Source organism: Bombina bombina, chromosome 6 (assembly GCF_027579735.1).
Source record: "Bombina bombina isolate aBomBom1 chromosome 6, aBomBom1.pri, whole genome shotgun sequence".
In the NCBI taxonomy this organism is placed as follows: domain Eukaryota; kingdom Metazoa; phylum Chordata; class Amphibia; order Anura; family Bombinatoridae; genus Bombina; species Bombina bombina.
The window spans coordinates 529,361,468-529,388,176 of record NC_069504.1 but is presented as its reverse complement, the minus strand read 5'-3'; the positions used below and the strand labels follow the sequence as shown (position 1 = coordinate 529,388,176).

The window sequence follows — 26,709 nt, the reverse complement described above, 5'->3', positions numbered from 1 at the left end:
CCCTTTCAGTTGTAAATAACAATGATCTGAGCATTCGCTTTTTAATTGAATGTGGGCTGTAGGAAAAGAACATAATGTTTCAGAACTGAGTATTGCATCTCAAAATCCTTAATCATTGAGCAAAATTTCCAAGAATATACATCTTTGTTAAAGTGCATGAACAGAGGCCCTGGGAATACTTACAAAGTCATCTGTGGCATCTTTCACTGCAGTGATGGTTAATACCAGCACTAAAGGCACTATTGTAGTAAACCAAGACAAGGAAGATATTTCAGGGATCAGCTATAAAGAGACATGACAAATCATTAAAAAGACTTGTTAAGTAAGAGATGTTAACATACTAAAGAAAGTGGTAATTGTTGTATTGTTGCATTATTTAAAAAAAAAAAAATCAATAAAAACATAAATTATGCTTACCTGATAATTTTCTTTTCTTCTGACGGGGAGAGTCCACAGCTGCATTCATTACTTTTGGGAATTCAGAATCTGGCCACCAGGAGGAGGCAAAGACACCCCAGCCAAAGGCTTAAATACCTCACCCACTTTCCTCATCCCCCAGTCATTCTGCCAAGGGAACAAGGAACACTAGGAGAAATATCAGGGGGAAAAAAGGTGCCAGAAGAATAAAAAACTAAAACACGGCCGCCCCACATAAAAACGTGGGCGGGGAGCTGTCGACTCTTCCCGTCAGAAGAAAAGAAAATTATCAGGTTAGCGTAATTTATGTTTTTCTTCTTAAACGGGGAGAGTCCACAGCTGCATTGATTAATTTTGGGAAAACAATACCCAAGTTATAGAGGACACTGAATGCAAACAAGGGCAGGTAGACGAGGTGGCCCATGCGAAGGGCACCACAGCCTGAAATTACCCAACCAGACAAAAAAACAGCTGTACAGAACAGAAGGACAAAAACTGAAAGGACTAGGTAACTGCCCATCAGTTAAATCCAGCAAGGCCCAGATAGAGAACGCTCAAAATTGCTAGATTCCACCGAGCACAAAGCCCCAAAGAGGCAAGTCCCGCAGGCTCCAAGCCCATACAATTCCACATATTCCCAGAAGGGAATAAGAAAGGGAAAGACTCAACAAGAGATTTAAAAGCTCAGCAACTAGTGTAAAAAGGAACCCCAGCAAAAATCAAGCTCAACCCAAGGTTGCAACAAGACAAAAAATGCATAGAGAATGAACTCCAACGACCGAACAGAAGGAAGGGAGGGAAAAAAAAAACCTACCCCTATCTGAATGGAAGTCCAAAGGACCATGAAATGTCCTTATGAAAACCTAGAGGGACAAGGCAGCTCCCATACCTCACACAGAATGCAGTCCACACTCATGAAAGAGCGATCGAGGAAAAACAGTCACTCCCCAGAACTGCCCAAAATTAGCATCATAAGAACTTATCGTGCTACAGATGAAGCCCCCTGCTCCAACACTGTGACACAAGTCTAGTAGACACCAGACATGCAACTAGCCTATCAGGCTAGGAACTGCACCAGGAACTCCCACAGAGGGAACCTTCCAAGAAGTGCAGGAACCCACTCCCTCCCAGGCAAAAAGAGGCAAAGCAGGAAAGCATCCAAAACCCAGCAGAGAACAGCTCCCTGCTGAGTAAAAAAACTACGCTAAACTCCATTAATGGAGCGATCACAAGATCTGGAGAAGAAACGCTGTCAAGGCTCAAGCGAGTCCACAGACCTCAGACCGTTAAAAGGATAACCAGCACCAGCAGCTGGATTCGAACAACCAACCCTTGAGTTGCAAAGCCACAAAGCCAACCCTTAGGCTACATGGGCTGCTTCATTTAGGCAATGGACCTAGCACCAAACGACTGACATGTCTAAAGGCAGGGAAATAAATAATTCCCCGGACCATCCAGATCTCCAAAAAGGAAGAAAGAAGGACTAAACGGTATCAAAAGGTAGGCAAACCCCGACCATATGTAACAAGACTGGCATGCTAAACTACTAAGTCAGAACAGAACATAGAATGATCTCGGGTTCCAGAACCCAGACCCAGTTTCCTTCCCTACAAGAAGGTACACTCCCCAGAAGGGAGACCCCACTGAAACAACAGTGTTAGCACGATACCAGAATCCGCCCCTACATGACATCATGTATGCAAGACAGAGGGAACCCCCCTCCGCATCAGGCAGATACATCGGTATACCCCAATCCCCTTAAGGGGAGAGGAATACAAAAGACAACTGCTCACCCACCCACAGGCACGGAGCGTGCAACATCAAACAGACGGCAAAAACAAAACCGACTGAAGAGGCATCATACGGCTGCAATAGCCGGCCCAGTAGACAAACAAATAGCCAGCGAGCCCACCTAGCTGTAATAAGAGATCAAACTCCCGCTTGCTAGGTAGCCAGACTAATCATCAGGCCATTTCCAAGTCTCCGATAAGAGAAGACACAACACCTATAGGAGCAAGTGGATGTCTCAGGACCGTAAGGACTGAAGCACCCAGGATTCAACTAGGAGGTCCGGTCAGATATCCTAGACCAGGTTCAGAAAAACCGAGCACGTGGAAACTGGAGCTGGCCCAAACTAGGAACCCCTGAGGAACCATAGGAACACCTCATACACCCTAGGAGATGCAATCGCAGCCACATCCAAAAGTCCCAGGACACTGGACGTTCCTTAAGCATCCTAGAGACAGAGAATATAACTCCACAAGATTCGAGGGATAATACCCCCAAGACCAACAGCTAAGAAGCTGCCAAGAAATAGTGCACCTCTGCAACAGAGTCTGCAATATAGTCTCCAAACGATCCATCTGGATCAACCTCTCGGTAATCCCCCTAGACAAAGGGAGAAAACAATGAAAGAACATTGATATACCAGGAAATGACATATCAAACCGATATGTTGTAAGAAAGGGTAGTTCCAGGACAAAAAGGAGACCAACGAATTCTCCAGAGCCCCCAAAAACATGGGAGCAGACGAGAAGCAGCATGAGGAAGAAAATAGGCCGAAAATGTCCAAACTTCCAGAACCGATGACCCCACAACCTTCCCCAGAAAGGGAAAAAGGAAGCCTAAGTCACCTCGATCCCTTAGGAAGAGGTACCGAGGTCAAAAACCTCAAAAAAAGAGCAGGCCAAAATGAATACTATAGGGGATATAAAAATCCGCCACAACCTGGTACTCCAGATGTTTAAGGAGTCATCTAAACCTCCAGTCCAATTGGGAATGAAGCATTCTAGCTCTGAGGTCAAAGGACATTCGGAACCCTTCGTAGCAGGATCAGATTCTGGAACCCCACCAACAATCAGGAACAGGACCAAGAGGACTGATTACAAACCCCTTGATGCCCCACCCAAAAAGAATCAACGAGAACCAGCCTGACGTCAAGGCACGAAAAGGCCTCCTCTTAGTCCCGTCAAGGGCAGAGTCTCAAAACAAAAAGAATTAAACTCTCATGGTTTTCCACTCCATGGAAATCCCTATCCCAAGGGGAAGATTTATCCGTCCTGAAGGAGGATCATAGTATAACGAACTTCTCATGTGAGAGAGCAACTCACCACCCAACCAGGTCAGTCAGATACACCAGCACCACGTGGATGGTTTAGACCTTAAGGAACAGAAACCAGTGCCCGACCAGGACCAGCCTGCCAAAGAGGGCACTCCTGAACTGAACCAGGTCACAGAAAAATTGAAACCCCAGTAGGGATCGACAAAGGATCTATAGAACTATGTAACTAACACCTTAACATGCAACTTCCGCAGAAGTGTCCAAGTGACCACAAAATCGCTAGTATCAAATTCCAGAGAAGAGATGCTTCCCAATAGGGAAACTATAACAAACATGAGTTTCCAAAAACAAAACAAATACATCCTAACCGGATCAACCAAAAAATGAGGGCAGCACTCGCAGGTGAACGCCCAAGAAAAATGGGTACACTAACAGGACCAGCCAATCAGAGACCCCATTCTCCCGAAGCTCAGAACTGGAATAAGATACCCCAAAGAAAAGAGAAAAAAGGAGACGACTAGGAGATTAACATCATCCCCCCATGTCTAACCCAGCTTGCCTTCCGGACCCATAAGGACAGGGATCCTCCAGCACTGCCAAAACCTGCTGCAGTAGGATATGAAGGCGCGCCAGTCTATAACAAAAAGCAATATTTACCTCCGCTGGGGGAACTGATGATCCCGACCCGAGGATTGGACCCCTGAAGCCTCAGAGGAAACCACTTCCCCAGAAGGCTGATATGACCCAGACAATCCCTCGCTTGACAAGCCCTGGTTGACGAAACACGGACAGTATCTCATCAGCATCTCCCTTCCTGGAAGATGTAAATGCGCCAATGCCATAGATATGGCCACGCGGAACCGTTCCGTAACCTCTAGAGGAAACAAGCCACCTTCCGGAGAAGGGGCAACTGCATTAGGGACACCTGCTTGCGTAGCCAAAGAAGTATCTAAGGCACTCACCTCCCGGGATATGGGGTCCCCAGGGGCGGATGGCTCTGTGGACTCTAAGTTCCCTATTTCGGGAGAAAAGAGCACTCTAAAGCAGCATGCGGAACATAACTGATGGGCATGGATTACCCTTGCCATTTCATACTCTTTGCAAGAAGCAGAATCTGAATCAGAGACATCCGTCTCCAAGAAGTCAGAATCCTCCATAACTAGCATAGAAATTATGGATAGAAAAAATAAAAATGGCACCTTACACCTCCAATGCTGGGGCACTCACCACCTCCTATGACCCAGACAACTAGCGAAACAGACTCTCTTTGTCGCCACGCGGTCAGGAATATGGAAGTGGGAGACTAGAAATGTGACCACGCCTGGTCACAAGGTACACCGTGCAGGCCAAAGAAAAGCGTGCCAAAGCCACAAGGGCCACATAGCCTGACAAAAAAGGCTGTTATGTTCCGATATAGCCACAAGCTCAAGTATCACCACACATTAGCAGATAGAACCACATAACAAACATGATTACAGTCCCCCCTATTCAATACCCCCCTCAGGAGATATAAACCCTTGATTCCTTAAGATAAAGGAGTCCCATTGAGACCCTGACTTCTTTGTTTACATTACATCTTACATATCACGTAAAATGAAACAATCTTACCGGAATTTACGCCGTGGAACAGGAACACGGCCCTTCAAGTGTGACAGATAGTAGCTTCGCTTCTGACATGGACTTGAGTGAACAAAGCGAAACTCGTCAACGCTGATTGCTAAGGAGCTGTTAATATGAGTCGGGATGGTTTGGCAGAAAGACTCTCCCTGCATCTCCGGACTCTCACTGAGAAGCTGACAGGACTACTTAAAACTCCAGTCCCATTTCGAAGAGTACTACCCTCCATAAGAGACTATCTTTAATCTTCCGACACTTCTCTGCCAACCTCCTGTGACGAAAGGCAAAGAATGACTGGGGGATGAGGGAAGTGGGGGAGGTATTTAAGCCTTTGGCTGGGGTGTATTTGCCTCCTCCTGGTGGCCAGGTTCTGAATTCCCAAAAGTAATGAATACAGCTGTGGACTCTCCCCGTTTAAGAAGAAAATAAGAGTTTATGTTTTATCGCAAATCTAAGATAAGAAAAAAAATGTAACTTATCTTCAAACAATAACAGGCTATTTCCAGGCTTCATAGTTTTGTCAGTGCATCAACATCAGCAAAGTTGATAATAATTACCAAACGCTTAGATTAACTTTACCAGCAATTATTTTTATAAAGAGGTTACCAATAAAATTAAACTAAATTGCAAACCTAGATTTTCTAAGCAAGATGAGGACTCTTTAGTGAAGCAAGGCCGTCCAACTGCTTCAATATTCTACTTAGGTAAATCGGAAAAGCCATAAAGACTTACGTACTCCTCAGACTTAAATATAATTTGGAGAAATTTCTCTCTTCTTGAATCTTAAACCTGTTCACATGCCTAAGAGTTGCAGATTCCCAAAATAGGCCATTGTAGAAACAAATTATCAGAGATTAACAATTAATACATCTTAAAGGATACTGTACTACCCTAGTCTATTAAATCAAGGATCTATCAAAAAGCTCAACCAAAAGTAAAGATTACTATTTCATAGCTATATGGCTTATTGGGATAGCAAACACCTTGTAAATAGGTGTACATATTTAAAAAATTCGTCCTAATGGCTGTATGAGATTTCTTTAGGCACAGCTACATACCAAACAGATAGCTAGTTTGGCTTAATATATGTTAGGGAAGTAGATGATCTAATGCTCTTGGAAACATTAGGTCAATTATGTACAGTATTTCCATATATATTTGGATTAAAATGAGAAAATGGCAAAAAAGTTTAAATAATGCCAGAGTTTAAGATCTTACTCATGCATTAAAGTGTGGTCCTGCTTCCCATCTTTTTAAATTCTGTATTAATTTTTTTAGAATTCTTTGGGTTAAACACAGGAATTAAGGGGTGCAGTTTTTTGTACTGCTATGCAGCATCTGGTGGGTTGTACATCATTTTCTATATACAGGCAGTCCCCAGGTTATGAACAAGATAGGCTCTATAGGTTTGCTGCAAGTTGAAACAGGCACTTTTTTTAGGTGAAACTTTAGCCAAACATTTTTTTAGTTTTGGATAGCATAGGGAAAAGTTTGTTTTGCTGTCTGTGCCCATGTTCAGAAAATTTCACATCCCTTTCTGTCCTTGTGACAATTGGATTTTGAGAATTTTGGGTTATCCTGGAAAGAAGGATTGGCGATAAAGCTCTATTTTCTCTGTTTGTAAGTACGAGTTGTACTTAAGTCGGATATCTGTAACCCGGGGACTGCCTGTAGTGATTTCTTGATCAGTGCAAGAGCTCATTGACACAGTAAAGGAGATAAAAATATTAGTGCAGATATTTTGCAAAACAGTGCTTAAATGGATACTGAAGTCAAAATTAAACGTTCATGAGTCAGATAGAGCATGACATTTTAAAAACGTTCCCGTGTATTTACATTGTTTGCTTGATATCCCTTGTACCTACTGTAGGTATGATCTTCAACAAAGTATACGTATAAAACAAAGTAAGCATCTTAATGGAAGTAAATTGGAAAGCTGTTTAAAATTGAATGCTCTAATTAAAGTTTAATTTTTATTTCCATGTCCCTTTAAATTGTTGATACATACTATTCAGAATCATATAAAATTACTTTAAAGGGACATAATAACCATATGCTAAATCACAATGTATGCAGTATAACTGTAAAAGGCTGACAGGAAAATATCACCTGAACATCTCCATGTAAAATGGAACATAATTTACTTCAAAATTTCTTCAGCTCACAATAGTATGTGAACAGTTATCCTTCAACTACTATCAGTAACATGTTGAGAAAAAGATCAAGCAACAGTCAATCAGTTTCATCAGTACTGTCACACTTTGCTTTACTGCAATCTTGTAAGATTTCATACAAACCTTCTTTAAACTGATGAGAAAAATCACATGACTATCAGGTCTGCAAGAGAATCAACCACACACTCCAAACCCTCAGCACCCCAGGTAATAGCACAGGGACCCAAAAGACTAAATGGAGACAGTCTATACTGGCATTGATATATCATACAGAAAAGATAAGATAAACATAGGTTAAAATCCAAGACAATGTCAGCAACAGATTATCAGGCAGAGGGCAGTACCAAAGGTGAAGGCAAACTCAGGTCGCAGTCTAGGCCGAGGTCAGAAATCAGGATATCAGGAAGAGACGGTATCAAGAGGTAGGAAACTCAGGTCAGTGTCCAGGCCAAAGTAAGCAACAGAACAGGCAGAAGTACAAACGGATAATCCAGAAGACAGTTCAAAGCAATCCAGAGGTAAAAAAAAATTATATTTAATTCAATGAAAGTGCACCCAGGAAGCAAAAGATAATCCTACACATGGGTACTGGCATAAAGAAGCCTTTTATAGGCTGTTGCAGTTGGCAGGTAGGTGGAGCCAACCAGCGCATACAGAAAGATCAGCAAGACACCGAGTCTAAACCCTCCAGTGGCTCAAGAAGGAAAGCAAGAGAACCAGTAACCAGAGGTCCCAGGTTCTACTCCAGGCACAGTACTCCACACAAAGATACCTCTGGCACCTAGGTTCTCTCTGCAATAAAATAACCATTATATTCCACAAGATATTGCAGCTGTCTACCCTTACGTCTGGAATTCAGAATCTTATGAACTTCATATTAAGGAATGACACTTCCACAGGGACTGGTGGAGGACATCTACAGGGTAACGAATAACAATTTTTGTGAAAAGGTTTAAAAAAAGACACATGGAATGTATTAGGGATTCAAAGGTGCTTAGGAAGGCTTATTTTCTAGGCCACAAGGTTAACTTGACTAAGGATACGGAAAGGACCTATGAATCTAGGACCAAATTTGGAAAAAGGTTGTTTAAGTCTCATATTCTTAGCAGATAGCCATACAAGTTGGTTCAGGCTGTATTTGGGAGCTGGTCTTTGCCGACGATCTGCATAAATCTTATACTTTTGATACGTCTGAAAAAGGACCTCACTAATTCTTTTCCATTGTTTAGTAAGGTGGGTGACCATCTTTTTGGCAGAAGGTACTTTAACTACTGAGGGTTGAAATGGTAATACCATAGGTTGAAAACCTATGGCAGCTTAAAATGGAGAACAATTCAAGAAAGTGTGCCACAATGAGTTATGCGCTAGTTCAGCAAGGGGTAGCAACTCACACCAGTTGTCATGCTCAGTGTTCACGTAAGGTCTTATATAAGTTTTGAGACCTAGATTCACTCTTTCTGTCTGACCATTAGACTGTGGATGATACCCTGAAGAGAGTGAGTATTTTATGCCCATGTGTTTACAAATAGCCCTTCAGAAAGCAAACAAATTGAGAACCTCTGTTAGAGACTATGTCTTCGGGAATACCATGCAAACGGATTACATGTTCATTGAAATACAATGCCAGACTGGGTGCCGAAGGGAGCTTCTTCAAAGGAACAAAGTGAGCAAGATTGGAATAGCGATCAACAACCACCCAAGTTACTGAGTCGCCCTTGGAAATAGGAAGGTCTACGATGAAATCCATACGTATATGGCTCCAAGGAGAATGTGGCACAGGTAATGGGTGGAGTAATCCTTGAGGGGCTTGTTGAGGTGTCTTGATGGCAGCACAGACAGAACAGGCTTCATAGATGGCCACCAAACAAGGTTTTCCAGACGAAGAGTAGTCTGTTTGCTTGTGGCCACATGAGCCCACTGCCATACTTCCTTTACGAAGGTACTGGGGAACATACAGAAATGTTTTGGAACTTTTAACTGAGAGGGAATCTGAGGCTAGGCAGTCAAAATATCCTTCTGTAAGTCGGAAAAAAATTAAGCAATAAGATGTTCAGGAGGAAGTATGGTAGAAGGCATAGAACGCATGTTTTCAGAGGTAAACTGGCGAGACAGGGCATCAGTGTTCTTTGTACCTTGTATAAAGGTTACCACAAAATTAAAAAGAGTGAAGAACAATGCCCAACTAGCCTGTCTTGCATTAAGTCTTTGAGCAGTCTCGAAGAAGATCAAATTCTTGTAGTCAGTTTGAACCACAATACGTAGTTCAGTACCCTCTAGCAGATGTCTCCACTCTGAAAAAGCCAGTTACATAGCTAGGAGCTCCTGGTTTCCTATGTCATTATTCTGCTCGGTGGACGAAAACATTTTGGAAAAAGTAGGCATTCAGATGTATCTTGTTAGTAACTGGATGAGGCATCAACTTCCATAAAGAACTGAGCAGAAGGCCGAGGATGTCGAAGAATGGGAACAGTGCAGAAGGCTTCCTTTAAACGATCATAGGCCTTAATAGTTTCAGGTGTCCATTCAGCACAATTGGCCCCTTTTTTAGTAAAAGTAGTAATGGAAGCCAAAACTTTAGAAAAGTTCTTAATAAATTTCCGATAACAATTCGAGAAGCCAATGAATCGCAGAACCTCCTTGAGGTTAGAGGGTCTAGGTCATTGAAGAAAAGCTTTTTATTTAGTGGGATCCATTTGAAACCCAGGAGCAGATATAATGTAACCCAAAAAAAGGAATTTCAGACTGCTCAATAGAACATTTAGAAAGCTTGGCAAATAGACTGTAGTCTCCAAGTCGCTGAAGAACCATAAGGACATGGTTACGGTTGGTTTGCAAATCCTGAAAGTGGACTGGGATGTTGTCCAGGTAAACCACTACAAATGTCTTGAGAATATCTCTGAAGATGTTATTAACAAATTTTCCAATAGTGGTGACACCCAGAATAATCCCCTCCCTTTAAGCAGGGATATGATAAAAGTCACCTTAGCTTACGGAGAAGAAAAAAACTGATGACTGTTTCCGGAAGTGAAGCCGGCAGTGTTGGGGGAAACCCCGGCAATCAAAGGGGTTTGTCATATCGTTCAAGAAGAGGAATCCTAGGGGCTGCAACAACAGCAGATGTTTCAGGCATTTCATTAGCACACTTGCAGAAGCGCCTTGTATTACAGGAACACTATGTGTAAGTCCAAGAGAGGTATTTCGCTTTGATATCATAGATAAAATGGATTCCAATTTTTCTTCCAAAGTCTACAGTTAGCATGAGTTCCAAGCAGTTGGCCTTGGTGCGTTACTGCCTGAATCTCGTTGGAGTCACGGACATGACCCGTGTATACTATAAGGCCTGCGTGAGAATCACCCACACACAATCCTGGCCGGTAGTTTTCTTATCCCAGCGTCAAGTGGAGTGGCAGATAAAACCTTCAGCACCACAGGTAATAGAGCAGGGGCTCAGAACACGAAATGCAGACAGTCAATACTGGCCTTGATATAGCATGCAGAAAAGATAAACACCGGTCATACTCCTAGCCAATATCAGCAACAGAATATCAGGCAGAAGGCAGTACCAATGGGGAAGGCAAACTCAGGTCAGAGTCCAAGCCGAGGACATAATATCTAATTCAATTAAAGTGCAACCAGGAAGCAATAGACAATCCTATACATGGGTACAGGTAGGAAGTAGCCTTTTATAGGCTGCTGATAGGGTAACTGCCTGCAGCTTGTAGGTAGGTGGAGCCAGAGAGCCAACCAGTGCATACAGAAGAATCAGCAAAACACACTGAGTCTAAGCTCTCCAGTGGCTTAAGATGAAAAGTGAGAGAACAAGTAACCTAAGGTCCCAGGTTCTACTCCAGGCACAGGCATAAAACTGACTGTATCTACACAGGCAAGATGCACTCTCCCTTGCACATTCCGGCAAAAGCATCCTGCCTGGCTGCTTAAAGTTCCTTTACAATCTGATGTGTGTACTGAGGAAATTTTGAGGGTAAAAAATGCTATTAGTATTTTTAGTCAGATTTTTACAGCTACGCTGCATCACTTTCAAGTGCTTCAACATTTGGGCATCATGGCCCTTTAATGTCCATTGAAGAATAATGGACCGTATAGAATTAGACATTTTAATACCATATCAAATTTAAAAATTATCGATTATCAGTTTAAAGAATTTAAAAGTATACAGTACATATTGCACAATTCATCAATGAAATTATCTGAAGGGAAAATAAAATAACGTGCGTAACAGGAAATATTTATCTTTAGCCTTATGTCGTCACATCTTAAATCATAACAAAAATAACAAGTCATTTGTTTTTTAATAATTTACCTGTAAAATGAGCAGAAAAAGAAAATATGCATTGGCAACACGCTGGAACTGTTCAAATAAATTAATAGGCAGGAATGTGATGACATTGTACTTAGAAGTTTTGATGCCATTATTCTGAAGAGAAAACAAAAAGAATAAAAACATTAACTTTTAATTTATTTATTTAAAAAATGCATGTGCTAATGCGAAAAAATTGGCACATTAACGATTTACAGGAACATTTGTCTTTACTAACTATTCGTCAACATTTCAATTTTAAAAGTCATCAGTTCCAAAGGAATCCTGCAGATGTCAGTGTAAGATAACTGAGCACCGCAAGCATAAAATATTTGGCAAAGCATATTTTTCTCAAATACACCACCATATAATACTGTAACAGAAAGATTTTCTTCCCCACTTCCAAATAAAGCACTTTCCCACCAAAGCAGAAGTTACCAGCTTAGGGAATTCCACATGGATATGATGGGAGTAAAATAAGGAGACAGAGTATTTATAAAGGAAAGTGAAGGTAGTGCTTAGGACAAAATAGGTATAAAAGGCAGAAGAGCACGGTGAAGAACAGAACATTTAGTATAAAATGAATAAATCAGCAGCTTTTGCTTAATTACATTTCTATGCACAATAAAAACAGTGTATACAAAGTGCATATATTTAAAAAGACATAAAAGCAAGCTTACATTTTAAATCTGTAATGTTTCAAAGTACAGAGTATATTTTCTATAAAACACAAAGCAGCGCTTGCCATTTATTAATTCTCTGTATGCATCAGTTTAAAGATCCTAACATGTTACTGAGTTTGTTTCACAAAAACACAAATCTGTTAAATGTAAAAAAAAAAGAAATAAAGTATGGCACTTATTTCATGGTAATACTTTGTCACAGCACCTACAGATGCTTAGATACAAGGTAATTATAGAGGTAACGTGTATTATTATAACTGTGTTGGTTATGCAAAACTGGGGACTGGGTAATTAAGGGATTATCTATATTTTAAAACAACAAACATTCTGGTGTTGACTGTCCCTTTAAGCACAGCTATCATTATAAGTATATCTGTACACCTTCTCAAATGATTTCATTTGTAGTATGTAGTGATTTATTTTGTAACCTAGGTTCAGTGTTCACTGCAAAGTACTGCATAATCTTTTCAAGCAGAAGTGAATTTATATTTCAGATTATGTTTAAGCACAAGAAATAGAGGTTGCTACAGAAACTAGAAATAGGGGGATTGAAGTATACCGTTGTCAAGACCTTTCAGGTGAAATGTATGTGACTGGGTAAGGGTAAATGTATACTTAAAACGCTGTATCCATTTCCAGCTTCTCATTGAGGGAAGTGTGGGCAGTGAACTGAGTAGGAAGGTTTTCTTCACACACTAATCATAGTATGTTGTAGCAGCAGCAGCTCAATCACTTACTATGACCTAGTTTCCATTGAGGTGGTAAAGCTTTGAAACTGGTGGTAACAATAAAATTTCTCCATAGACTTTAATTGAGATAAATATTTTTATCACCAGTTTTCACAGTTTACCACCTCAATGGAAACTAGACCTATATCTGGCTGTTTGCATCTCACACACATAAGTCAGGCCAAGAATCCCCTCCACCTTGTGCATTGTGGTTAGTGAAAAGCAGAATACTATGCATAGGTGACAAGAGTATAGATGTGTTTTAATATTAAGATATGAGTAAGTTACTGGCATCAAAGAGTTTAAGCAAATACTGTGTGTCAAAGACTAATCATAGTTTACTTTGATGCTGTGTTTTACTGGCAATGATATTGCAGGTGGATTTTTCCCACAAATGCCCAGCACTAAAAGTTTCCATTGGAGCAGAAGATTTATATAATGATATGAAAATATGGCTGAAGTCAGTAATGTGCAACTCAGGACAGCTTAAAAGCATAGCAGAGCATCAGAAAACTCATATAATGTTTTTTAGTTTTTGGTGAAACTTCTCATCATGAAGGAGGTTTCAAGTTTGTTTTGTATTATGTCAGATATAAGAACTTACAGATATAAGTCCCAAACTTTCAAAACATCAAAAGGGGATAAATGATTATCTAACAAAGATTAAAACAGTGCTCGACAAACCCAGGAGCCAGCGCGCCACTGGTGCCTTTAAATTTGACCTGGTTTGAATCCCGGCTTAAAATACCCACAGGTTCCCTTCATTTGCCCAGTCTGATTGCTTCCAGCTGCACCTAAAATTCAGCTCGGTGTGGATAGATCCTTTGTAGGCTGTGCAGCTGGGGACTATAAGTTCCACAATGCCACACAGATAATGAGCAGCAGTACGGTCCGGAACTGTTTTGTAGATACAGTACATCCAATACAGGAGCGGAGTGAATGTGGCTCGGCGATGATCTGTAAGTTTAATCAACAACATGATGCGGGTGTCGGCTGTACCTGTTAAACCTGTCCCTTTAAGGAAGGGGGTTGTTCTCCATTTCCTAACCCCATTTATACCGCCTCCAAACTCACGGCTAGATTACGAGTCTTGCTTTATGAGTAAAAAAGCAGCGTTAAGGCTCATAACGCTGCTTTTTTACTACCGCTGCTATTACAAGTCTTGTAGGTACAGCTGTCCCGCACACTTTTTTGGCCGTACCGCAAATTAACTTACGCAATTTCCATAAAGTCTTTTTTCAATGGGACTTCCATTGCGCCGGTATTACAAGCTTATTTTTTTTAGGCCAAAAAGTGAGCGGTACAGCCTATCCCGCAAGATTCGTAACGCATTCTAAAGACAGTAGTTATGAGTTTTACACTACAAGCCGTAGCATAAAACTCATAACTAAAGTGCTAAAAAATACACTAACACCCATAAACTACCTATTAACCCCTAAACCGAGGCACTCCTGCATCGCAAACACTAAAATAAAATTATTAACCCCTAATCTGCCGCTCCCGACATCGCTACCACTATAATAAACATATTAACCCCTAAACCGCCACACTCCCGCCTCGAAAACACTAGTTTAATATTATTAACCCCTAATCTGCCGCCCTTAACATCGCCGCCACCTACCTTAATTTATTAACCCCTAATCTGCCGCCCCCAACGTCGCCGCCACTATACTAAATTTATTAACCCCCTAAACATAAGTCTAACCCTAACACCCCCTAAATTAAATATAATTAAAATAAATCTAAAGAAAACCTACTATTAATAAATAAATAATTCCTATTTAAAACTAAATACTTACCTGTAAAATAAACACTAAGCTAGCTACAATATAACTAATCGTTACATTGTATCTAGCTTAGGGTTTATTTTTATTTACAGGCAAGTTTGTATTTATTTTAACTAGGTAAAATAGTTAGTAAATAGTTATTAACTATTTAATAACTACCTAGCTAAAATAAATACAAATGTACCTGTAAAATAAAACCTAACCTGAGTTACACTAACACCTAACCTTACACTACAATTAAATAAATTACCTAAATTAAATAAATTACCTAAATTACAAAAAAAAACACTAAATTACACAAAATAAAAAACAAATTACAAGATATTTAAACTAATTACACCTAAACTAATAGCCCTATCAAAATAAAAAAAGCCTCCCCCCCCAATAAAAAAAAACCTCTAGCCTAAACTAAACTACCAATAGCCCTTAAAAGGGCCTTTTGCGGGGCATTGCCCCAAAGAAATCAACTCTTTTACCTGAAAAAAATTACAAACAACCCCCCCAAACAGTAAAACCCACCACCCACACAACCAACCCCCCAACCTAAGTTCCCCATTGCCCTGAAAAGGGCATTTGAAAAGGCATTGCCCTTAAATGGGCATTTAGCTCTATTGCGGCCCAAACCCTAAGCTAAAAATTAAACCTACCCAATAAACCCTTTAAAAAACCCTACCCAATAAACCCTTTAAAAAAACCTAACACTAACCCCTGAAGATCCACTTACAGTTTTGAAGAGCCGACATCCATCCTCAACGAAGCCGGGAGAAGTCCTCAACGAAGCGGCAAGAAGTCCTCAACGAAGCCAGGAGAAGTCTTTATCCAAGCCAGGAGAAGTCTTTATCCAAGCCGGGAGAAGTGGTCCTCCAGACGGGCAGAAGTCTTCATCCAGACGGCATCTTCATCCATCCGGCGTGGAGCGGGTCCACCTTCAAGACATCCGGCGCGGAGCTTCCTCTTCCAACGAAGTCTTCTTCCAGAATAAATGTCTCTTTAAGTGACATCATCCAAGATGGCGTCCTTTAGATTCCGATTGGCTGATAGAATTCTATCAGCCCATCGGAATTAAGGTTGAAAAAATCCTATTGGCTGATGCAATCAGCCAATAGGATTGAGCTCGCATTTTTATTGGCTGATTGGCAATGACCAAACAAATGCCCTTTTCAGGGCAATGGGGAGCTTAGGTTTTTTAGTTAAGGTTTTATTTGGGGGGTTGGTTGTGAGGGTGGTGGGTTTTACTGTTGGGGGGGTTGTTTGTATTTTTTTTTTTCAGGTAAAAGAGCTGATTCCTTTGCCCCGCAAAAGGCGCTTTTAAGGGCTATTGGTAGTTTAGTTTAAGCTAGGGTTTTTTTATTTTGGGGGGGATTTTTTTATTTTGATAGGGCTATTAGATATGGTGTAATTAGTTTAAATATCTTGCAATTTGTTTTTTATTTTGTGTAATTTAGTGTTTTTTGTAATTTAGGTAATTGTATTTAATTGTAGTGTAAGGTTAGGTGTTAGTGTAAGACAGGTTAGGTTTTATTTTACAGGTAAATTTGTATTTATTTTAGCTAGGTAGTTAGTAAATAGTTAATAACTATTTAGTAACTATTCTACCTAGTTAAAATAAATACAAACTTGCCTGTGAACTAAAAATAAAACCTAAGCTAGATACAATGTAACTATTAGTTATATTGTAGCTAGCTTAGGGTTTATTTTATAGGAAAGTATTTAGTTTTAAATAGGTATTATTTAGTTAATGATAGGAATATTTATTTAGATTTATTTTATTTATATTTAAGTTAGGGGGTGTTAGGGTTAGACTTAGGTTTAGGGGTTAATAAATTTAGTATAGTGGCGGCAACGTTGGGGGCAGCAGATTAGGAGTTAATAAATGTAGGTAGGTGGCGGCGACATTGGGGACGGCAGATTAGGGGTTAATAATATTTAACTAGTGTTTGCGAGGCGGGAGTATGGCGGTTTATGGGTTAATATGTTTATTATAGTGGCGGCGATGTCGGGCCGGCAGATTAGGGGTTAATAAGTGTTAAGATTAGGGGTGTTTAGACTCGGGGTTCATGTTAGGGTGTTAGGTGTAAACATAACTTTAGTTTCCCCATAGGGAAATCATCAATGGGGCTGCGTTACGGAGCTTACGCTGCTTTTTTTTCAGGTGTTAGGCTTTTTTTTCAGCCGGCTCTCCCCATAGATGTCTACGGGGAAATCGTACACGAGCACGTACAACCAGCTCACCGCTGACTTAAGCAGCGCTGGTATTGGAGTGCGGTATGGAGCACAATTTTGCTCTATGCTCACTTCTTGCCTTTTAACACCGGGTTTAGGAAAACCTGTAATACCAGCGCTGTAGGTAAGTGAGCGGTGACAATAACGTTCAAGTTAGTACCGCACCCCTCATAACGCAAAACTCGTAATCTAGCCGTCAGTTAGTTGCTTGGTAACTTTTCTCTGTTACGTTGCACTGAACTCCCAGAGGCCTAGCTATCAAACCGTCAACTTTTTTGCATTCGACGGCACCAATACGCTCGCCTAACATCGCGGCCGGGGACCTGAATATGCTCTCCATATGTATCAAAAACCCAGCAAAAGGCTGCGCACAAAGTACAGGGCGATGAGCAATGGACTGTTGTTAACTAGCAGTCATCGAGCTTGCTACTATTCGACTTTTTACCAACTTTATTTATACCCTGTCACTAAACGCCGCCACTATACTAAAATGTATAACCCCTAACCTGCTGCTCCCGGACCCCGCCGCAACTTTAATAAAAAGTTATTAATCCCTATCCCTCCGCTCCAGGACACTGCTGCAACTTTACTAAAATTATTAACCCCTATCCCGCTGCTCCCGGACCTCGCTGAGACTAAATTAAAGTATAAGCAGCCAATAGGATAAGAGCTGCTCAAATCCTATTGGCTGATTGGTACAGCCAATAGGATTTTAGTGGCTCTAATCCTATTGGCTGATTGGAACCTTTCAGCCAATAGGAATGCAAGGGACGCCATCTTGGATGACGTCACTTGCATTCAAGATCCAGTTTACGGCGGAGACCGTATTGAAGAGTAGCTCCTCGTCGGATGTCTTCAGGATGGACCCGCTCCGCTCCGGATGGATGAAGATAGAAGAGGCCGCATGGATGAAGACTTGACCGGCTGGATGAAGATGGAAGAGGCCGTCCGGATGAAGACTTCTTGCCGGCTGGATGGATCCTTCAAGCAGAACTTCAACAACTGTAAGTGGATCGTCGGGAGTTAGTGTTAGCTTTATTTAAGGTTTTTTTGGGTGGGTTTTATTTTTAGAGTAGGGTCTGAGTAGGTAAAAGAGCTAACTGCCCTTTTAAGGGCAATGCCCATACAAATGCCCTTTTCAGGGCAATGGGGAACTTAGGTTTTTTAGATAGGGTTTTTATTTTTGGGGGGGGGTTGTGTGGGTGGTGAGTTTTACTGTTGGGGGGGTGTTTGTATTTTTTTTTACAGGTAAAAGAGATGATTTATTTGGGGCTATGCCCCGCAAAAGGCCCTTTTAAGGGCCATTGGTAGTTTATTGTAGGCTAGGGTTTTTTATTTTGGGGAGGCTTTTTTATTTTGATAGGGCTATTAGATTAGGTGTAATTATTTTTTATTTTTGATACTGTAGTTTTTTTTTTTTTTGTAACTAACGGCTAGATTTGGAGTTTGGCGGTAAAAGGGCTGTTAACGCTCCGCGGGTTTTTTTCTGGCCGCACCATAAATTTAACTCTGGTATCGAGAGTTAAAACAAATGCTGCGTTAGGCTCCAAAAAAGGAGCGTAGAGCATATTTACCGCAAATGCAACTCTCGATACCAGAGTTGCTTACGGACGCGGCCGGCCTCAAAAACGTGCTCGTGCACGATTCTCCCATAGGAAACAATGGGGCTGTTTGAGCTGAAAAAAAACCTAACACCTGCAAAAAAGCAGCGTTCAGCTCCTAACGCAGCCCCATTGTTTCCTATGGGGAAACACTTCCTACGTCTGCACCTAACACTCTAACATGTACCCCGAGTCTAAACACCCCTAGCCTTACACTTATTAACCCCTAATCTGCCGCCCCCGCTATCGCTGACCCCTGCATTACACTTTTAACCCCTAATCTGCCGCTCCGTAAACCGCCGCCACCTACGTTATCCCTATGTACCCCTAATCTGCTGCCCTAACATCGCCGACCCCTATGTTATATTTATTAACCCCTAATCTGCCCCCCACAACGTCGCCGACACCTACCTACACTTATTAACCCCTAATCTGCCGAGCGGACCTGAGCGCTACTATAATAAATGTATTAACCCCTAATCCGCCTCACTAACCCTATCATAAATAGTATTAACCCCTAATCTGCCCTCCCTAACATCGCCGACACCTACCTTCAATTATTAACCCCTAATCTGCCGACCGGAGCTCACCGCTATTCTAATAAATGTATTAACCCCTAAAGCTAAGTCTAACCCTAACACCCCCTAAGTTAAATATAATTTTTATCTAACGAAATAAATTAACTCTTATTAAATAAATGATTCCTATTTAAAGCTAAATACTTACCTGTAAAATAAATCCTAATATAGCTACAATATAAATTATAATTATATTGCTGCTATTTTAGGATTAATATTTATTTTACAGGCAACTTTGTAATTATTTTAACCAGGTACAATAGCTATTAAATAGTTAAGAACTATTTAATAGTTACCTAGTTAAAATAATTACAAATTTACCTGTAAAATAAATCCTAACCTAAGATATAATTAAACCTAACACTACCCTATCAATAAAATAATTAAATAAACTACCTACAATTAGCTACAATTAACCTAACACTACACTATCAATAAATTAATTAAACACAATTGCTACAAATAAATACAATTAAATAAACTAGCTAAAGTACAAAAAATAAAAAAGAACTAAGTTACAGAAAATAAAAAAATATTTACAAACATAAGAAAAATATTACAACAATTTTAAACTAATTACACCTACTCTAAGCCCCCTAATAAAATAACAAAGACCCCCAAAATAAAAAATTCCCTACCCTATTCTAAAATACAAAAATTACAAGCTCTTTTACCTTACCAGCCCTGAACAGGGCCCTTTGCGGGGCATGCCCCAAGAATTTCAGCTCTTTTGCCTGTAAAAAAAAACATACAATACCCCCCCCTCAACATTACAACCCACCACCCACATACCCCTAATCTAACCCAAACCCCCTTAAATAAACCTAACACTAATCCCCTGAAGATCTTCCTACCTTGTCTTCACCATCCAGGTATCACCGATCCGTCCTGGCTCCAAGATCTTCATCCAACCCAAGCGGGGGTTGGCGATCCATAATCCGGTGCTCCAAAGTCTTCCTCCTATCCGGCAAGAAGAGGACATCCGGACCGGCAAACATCTTCTCCAAGCGGCATCTTCTATCTTCTTCCATCCGATGACGACCGGCTCCATCTTGAAGACCTCCAGCGCGGATCCATCCTCTTCTTCCGACGACTAGACGACGAATGACGGTTCCTTTAAGGGACGTCATCCAAGATGGCGTCCCTCGAATTCCGATTGGCTGATAGGATTCTATCAGCCAATCGGAATTAAGGTAGGAATTTTCTGATTGGCTGATGGAATCAGCCAATCAGAATCAAGTTCAATCCGATTGGCTGATGGAATCAGCCAATCAGATTGAGCTCGCATTCTATTGGCTGATCGGAACAGCCAATAGAATGCGAGCTCAATCTGATTGGCTGATTGGATCAGCCAATCGGATTGAACTTGATTCTGATTGGCTGATTCCATCAGCCAATCAGAAAATTCCTACCTTAATTCCGATTGGCTGATAGAATCCTATCAGCCAATCGGAATTCGAGGGACGCCATCTTGGATGACGTCCCTTAAAGGAACCGTCATTCGTCGTCTAGTCGTCGGAAGAAGAGGATGGATCCGCGCTGGAGGTCTTCAAGATGGAGCCGGTCGTCATCGGATGGAAGAACATAGAAGATGCCGCTTGGAGAAGATGTTTGCCGGTCCGGATGTCCTCTTCTTGCCGGATAGGAGGAAGACTTTGGAGCACCGGATTATGGATCGCCAACCCCCGCTTGGGTTGGATGAAGATCTTGGAGCCAGGACGGATCGGTGATACCTGGATGGTGAAGACAAGGTAGGAAGATCTTCAGGGGATTAGTGTTAGGTTTATTTAAGGGGGTTTGGGTTAGATTAGGGGTATGTGGGTGGTGGGTTGTAATGTTGGGGGGGGGGGGTATTGTATGTTTTTTTTTACAGGCAAAAGAGCTGAAATTCTTGGGGCATGCCCCGCAAAGGGCCCTGTTCAGGGCTGGTAAGGTAAAAGAGCTTGTAATTTTTGTATTTTAGAATAGGGTAGGGAATTTTTTATTTTGGGGGTCTTTGTTATTTTATTAGGGGGCTTAGAGTAGGTGTAATTAGTTTAAAATTGTTGTAATATTTTTCTTATGTTTGTAAATATTTTTTTATTTTCTGTAACTTAGTTCTTTTTTATTTTTTGTACTTTAGATAGTTTATTTAATTGTATTTATTTGTAGCAATTGTGTTTAATTAATTTATTGATAGTGTAGTGTTAGGTTTTATTGTAGGTAATTGTAGGTAGTTTATTTAATTATTTTATTGATAGGGTAGTGTTAGGTTTAATTATATCTTAGGTTAGGATTTATTTTACAGGTAAATTTGTAATTATTTTAACTAGGTAACTATTAAATAGTTCTTAACTATTTAATAGCTATTGTACCTGGTTAAAATAATTACAAAGTTGCCTGTAAAATAAATATTAATCCTAAAATAGCTATAATATAATTATAATTTATATTGTAGCTATATTAGGATTTATTTTACAGGTAAGTATTTAGCTTTAAATAGGAATCATTTATTTAATAAGAGTTAATTTATTTCGTTAGATAAAAATTATATTTAACTTAGGGGGGTGTTAGTGTTAGGGTTAGACTTAGCTTTAGGGGTTAATACATTTATTAGAATAGCGGTGAGCTCCGGTCGGCAGATTAGGGGTTAATAATTGAAGGTAGGTGTCGGCGATGTTAGGGAGGGCAGATTAGGGGTTAATACTATTTATGATAGGGTTAGTGAGGCGGGTTAGGGGTTAATAACTTTATTATAGTAGCGCTCAGGTCCGCTCGGCAGATTAGGGGTTAATAAGTGTAGGTAGGTGTCGGCGACGTTGTGGGGGGCAGATTAGGGGTTAATAAATATAACATAGGGGTCGGCGATGTTAGGGGCAGCAGATTAGGGGTACATAGGGATAACGTAGGTGGCGGCGATATGCGGTCGGAAGATTAGGGGTTAATTATTTTAAGTAGCTTGCGGCGACGTTGTGGGGGGCAAGTTAGGGGTTAATAAATATAATATAGGGGTCGGCGGGGTTAGGGGCAGCAGATTAGGGGTACATAAGTATAACGTAGGTGGCGGTCGGCAGATTAGGGGTTAAAAATTTTAATCGAGTGGCGGCGATGTGGGGGGAGCTCGGTTTAGGGGTACATAGGTAGTTTATGGGTGTTAGTGTACTTTAGGGTACAGTAGTTAAGAGCTTTATAAACCGGCGTTAGCCAGAAAGCTCTTAACTCCTGCTTTTTTCAGGCGGCTGGAGTTTTGTCGTTAGAGCTCTAACGCTCACTGCAGAAACGACTCTAAATACCGGCGTTAGAAAGATCCCATTGAAAAGATAGGCTACGCAAATGGCGTAGGGGGATCTGCGGTATGGAAAAGTCGCGGCTGAAAAGTGAGCGTTAGACCCTTTAATCACTGACTCCAAATACCAGCGGGCGGCCAAAACCAGCGTTAGGAGCCTCTAACGCTGGTTTTGACGGCTACCGCCGAACTCTAAATCTAGGCCTTAGTGTTTTTTTATTTTTTGTAACTTTAAATAATTTGAGTAGGGTTAGGGTTTTTTAATATGTAATTTAGTTAATTTAATTGGTAGTTTAATGTTATTTTAGTATAATAGTTAGGGTAGGTTCATTCATAGTTTAATATAGTTTATTTTAATTCTACAGGTAAGTTTTAATTTATTATAGGATAGGGATGTTGTAATTTTAATGTAAAGTTAGCGTGTTGTTAGGTTAGGGGTTAATAGCTTAATTTAGTTTATGGCGATATGGGGGGCTGGCAGTTTATTGGTTAATAGGCGGCTCCCGCTATTCCGGCCCAGCGTACCTGGTTTTCAATCTGCCACCCTGTAGGTCGCGGGGATATTCTGAATTCTTCATTTTCGTTTCACTTACCTATTGGCAATATTGCTAGTGACATTCTCTCTATTTTTTGTGTCTGGTCTCATATTTATACTTGCAGTTTACAGCCTGATCCGCAACCTCATCAGCTGTTACAGACTCAGCTCACTTCTGGTCTTCCGGACCTTCCTGCAGCACCGGTTTCTTCATTCAGCAGTTGATCTCCCTCTGTCTCCTGTTCCTCCTCGCTTTTTACTCTGGTCTCCATATTTACTGTGCAGCACTCGAGGTAAGTTTGACAAGCTTGTCAGGCTGTTGCAAACTATTGTAGCAGGCAATCTCCGAAAGTCCTGTCTCATACTTAAGATGTGTAACTGGTTCGCATATATCAGTTTGTGGGTTTATTGACGGTTCTCCCTGAGTTTGTTATCGCTCTCTCCTGGTTATACTTATCCTGTCTGGTGCACAGGTGACTTTTTGTTTAGGGATTGATTCAATATCTCATACACACAATAAAAGTATGATGTCACTTACTCCTATACTCTGCAGCTGAGATTCAAATCTCTTAGCAACTTACAAACATTGTTGCTCTTTCTTTATATAGATTACACTGATCCGGGTGTGACACATTACCAAGCCCTTTTTACAAATAAATCCAGCAGAGTTAACCACACATGTCACTAACCTCGCACAGAGGGTTGAGATCCTCACCCAATCAGTAAGAGACATTCAGATTAAAAATCAAAACATTAAGGCTTTCATAAAGGAATATGTGAACATTCCCAAACCTGACCTTCCACCTGAACCCCAGATATCACTCCCAGAAAGATTTTCTGGTGAAATGAGTCAGTTCAGGCAATTTAAAAATTCTTGTATGCTTTTATTCCGTTTAAAACTTTGCACCTACGCTACTGAATGTATAAAAGTACACACTGTGATATCCTTCCTTAGAGGAGAACCCCGGCCATGGGCAGATGCTTATTTTGGGAGACAAGATTCTATCCTCAACTCTTTAGATCAATTTTTTGTAGCAATGTCTGCTTTATATGAAGACTATTACAAACAAGCAAGTGCAGAAACAATTATGAGGGCACTAAAACAAAATAAAGCTCTAGTGGAAGATTATATATCTCAGTTCAAAACTATAGCTAAGAATACTGAATGGAATGATTTGTCTTTAAGAAATCAGTTTCGTTTAGGTTTATCAGAGACCCTTAAAGATGAACTTGAACGCATTGAGATGCCTAGTTCCCTACAGGTTTTAATGACTTTAACAATATCCATAGACTGCAGAATCCATGAAAGAAAGAATGAAAGATTTGCTCATGAACCTATAAAAAGATCCTCACAAATTTACTCCTCCTCTCCTAAACAAGTGGATGAACCAATGGATATTGAATTCATTAAAGTTTCCCTATCTCCCCAGGAAAAATTGAGAATGAGACAAAATAATTTGTGTATGTACTGTGCTGCTCCTGGTCATTCCGTGAGAGACTGTCCTAATTTAAACAGACAGAAGAAGGGTAAGCCTTATAGTTTTTATCACTGTTTGAATACCAAATGTAATGTCACTCACCACTGTATTCTACCAATCTCGTTACAGTGGGATCACCAGCAAGTACACCTTGATGCTATCCTAGGCTCTGGAGCATCTGGAAATTACATATATAAAAAAATAGTCTGTATGAATAAAATACTGATTATTAAGAAAGCAGTACCTGTGTCCTTGGCGTGTTATTGATGGCAACCAAATCAGCATAGATCCAATCACTCACAAAACTATACCTCTATTAATTATTACACATAAAGAGCATAGAGAAATTATTTCATTTGATGTCATTCAATCTCCATTTTTTCCTATTGTTCTCGGCATAAATTGGTTCAGGACTCACCAGCCACACATTAATTGGGAATAAGAACACTTGCTTAACCTCCCCAGCAATACTTAATGTACAGTTGTATGCAAAAGTTTAGGCACCCCTGACAATTTCCATGATTAACATTTATAAATAATTGGGTGTTTGGATCAGCAATTTCATTTTGATCTATCAAATAACTTAAGGACACAATAATATTTTAGTAGTGAAATGAGGTTTATTGGATTAACAGAAAATGTGCAATATGCATCAAAACTAAATTAGACAGGTGCATACATTTGGGCACCTTTGTCATTTTGTTGATTTGAATACCTGTAACTACCGAGCACTAATTCATTGGAACACACAATTGGTTTGGTGAGCCCATTAAACCTTGAACTTTATAGACAGGTGCATCCAATCATGAGAAAAGGTATTTAAGGTGGCCAATTGCAAGTTGTTGTTCTCTTTGACTGTCCTCTGAAGAGTGGCAACATGGGGGCCTCAAAACAACTCTCAAATGACCTGAAAACAAAGATTGTTCAACATTATGGTTTAGGGGAAGGCTACAAAAAGCTATTGGAGAGATTTAAGCTGTCATTGTACACTGTGAGGAACATAGTGAGGAAATGGAAGACAACAGGCATAGTTCTTGTTAAGGCCAGAAGTAAAATATCGGAGAGGCAAAGGATGGTGAGAACCTTTAAAAACAGCCCACAGACCACCTCCAAAGAACTACAACATCATCTTGATGCAGATGGTGTCACTGTGCATTGTTCAACAATTCAGCGAATGGGAGAGTGATGCGGAAGAAGCCTTTTCTGCACACACGCCACAAACAGAGTCGCTTTAGGTATGCAAACGCACATTTGGACAAGCCAGCTTCATTTTGGAAGAAGGTGATGTGGACTGATGAAACAAAGATTGAGTTATTTGGTCATAACAAAGGGCGTTATGCATGGCGGCAAAAGAACACAGCGTTCCAAGACAAACACTTGCTAACCACTGTAAAATTTGGTGGATGTTCCATCATGCTGTGGGGCTGTGTGGCCAGTGGTGGTACTGGGAATTTTGTTAAAGTTGAGGGTCGCATGGATTCCACTTAATATTAGCAGATACTTGACAATATTGTTGTTGTTGTGGACATATACATGTCCAAAACAACTTCCGAAGAAGTAATAAAGAGTATCAATCCCAGAAGGTTCCTGAAGGAAACAAACAAAAAAAAACCATCCCATCGGATATAAATAAAATATCAGGTAACCCGGAGGTTAACACCCAAAAAAGACACAGGCCTACCCGCAGGACCAGCCAAACGGAGCCCTATCTAACAAAACTGGGAAAGATCTCAAACAAATGACAATCAGGAGATAACTTCATCCCCACATGTCTAATGAGGTGCACCATTCGAATTATCAGACTGAAAATCCCCGTATCTGGTAACGATAGGGTCATTCAATAACTGAAAAACATGTCTAAGCAACACGCGAAGGCGCACAATCCTGTAACGAAAGGCACAACACTCAGGGACAGTTACACCCACGGGGAACTGTAGAGGCCCTCCCCAAGGCGGAAGGCCCGGGACAATAAGGCACAAACACATTTTCAAATAAACGTCTGGACTCTGAAAATGAACAATCGCCAACATTATGTGGAAGCAAAAACGTGCTGCGACCTACGGGGGAACACGCCACCCCACATGGAGGAATCATAAACTGGGTTACCCGCATGTGTAGAAGTATGATTTGGAACTTGCCTCTCGGAGGACAGGACCCCCCGATGCGGATGGCTCAGCAGTCCCTTGATTCCCAGAGTCCGAGGAACCAGGCTCTCTGAATTGGGACACGTAACAAAACTGGTTG

At 40.7% G+C, this 26,709-nt stretch overlaps 1 protein-coding gene across 1 annotated transcript in view; it reads right to left on the bottom strand.

Moving 5' to 3' along the window:
• Positions 1 to 26,709, bottom strand: part of ATP8B4 (ATPase phospholipid transporting 8B4 (putative)) — a 932,005-nt gene that overhangs the window by 647,828 nt on the left and 257,468 nt on the right. Inside the window, 2 exon segments of the mRNA XM_053717452.1 lie at positions 184 to 282; positions 11,591 to 11,704. Of these exon segments, the coding sequence (XP_053573427.1) occupies positions 184 to 282; positions 11,591 to 11,704 (213 nt within the window).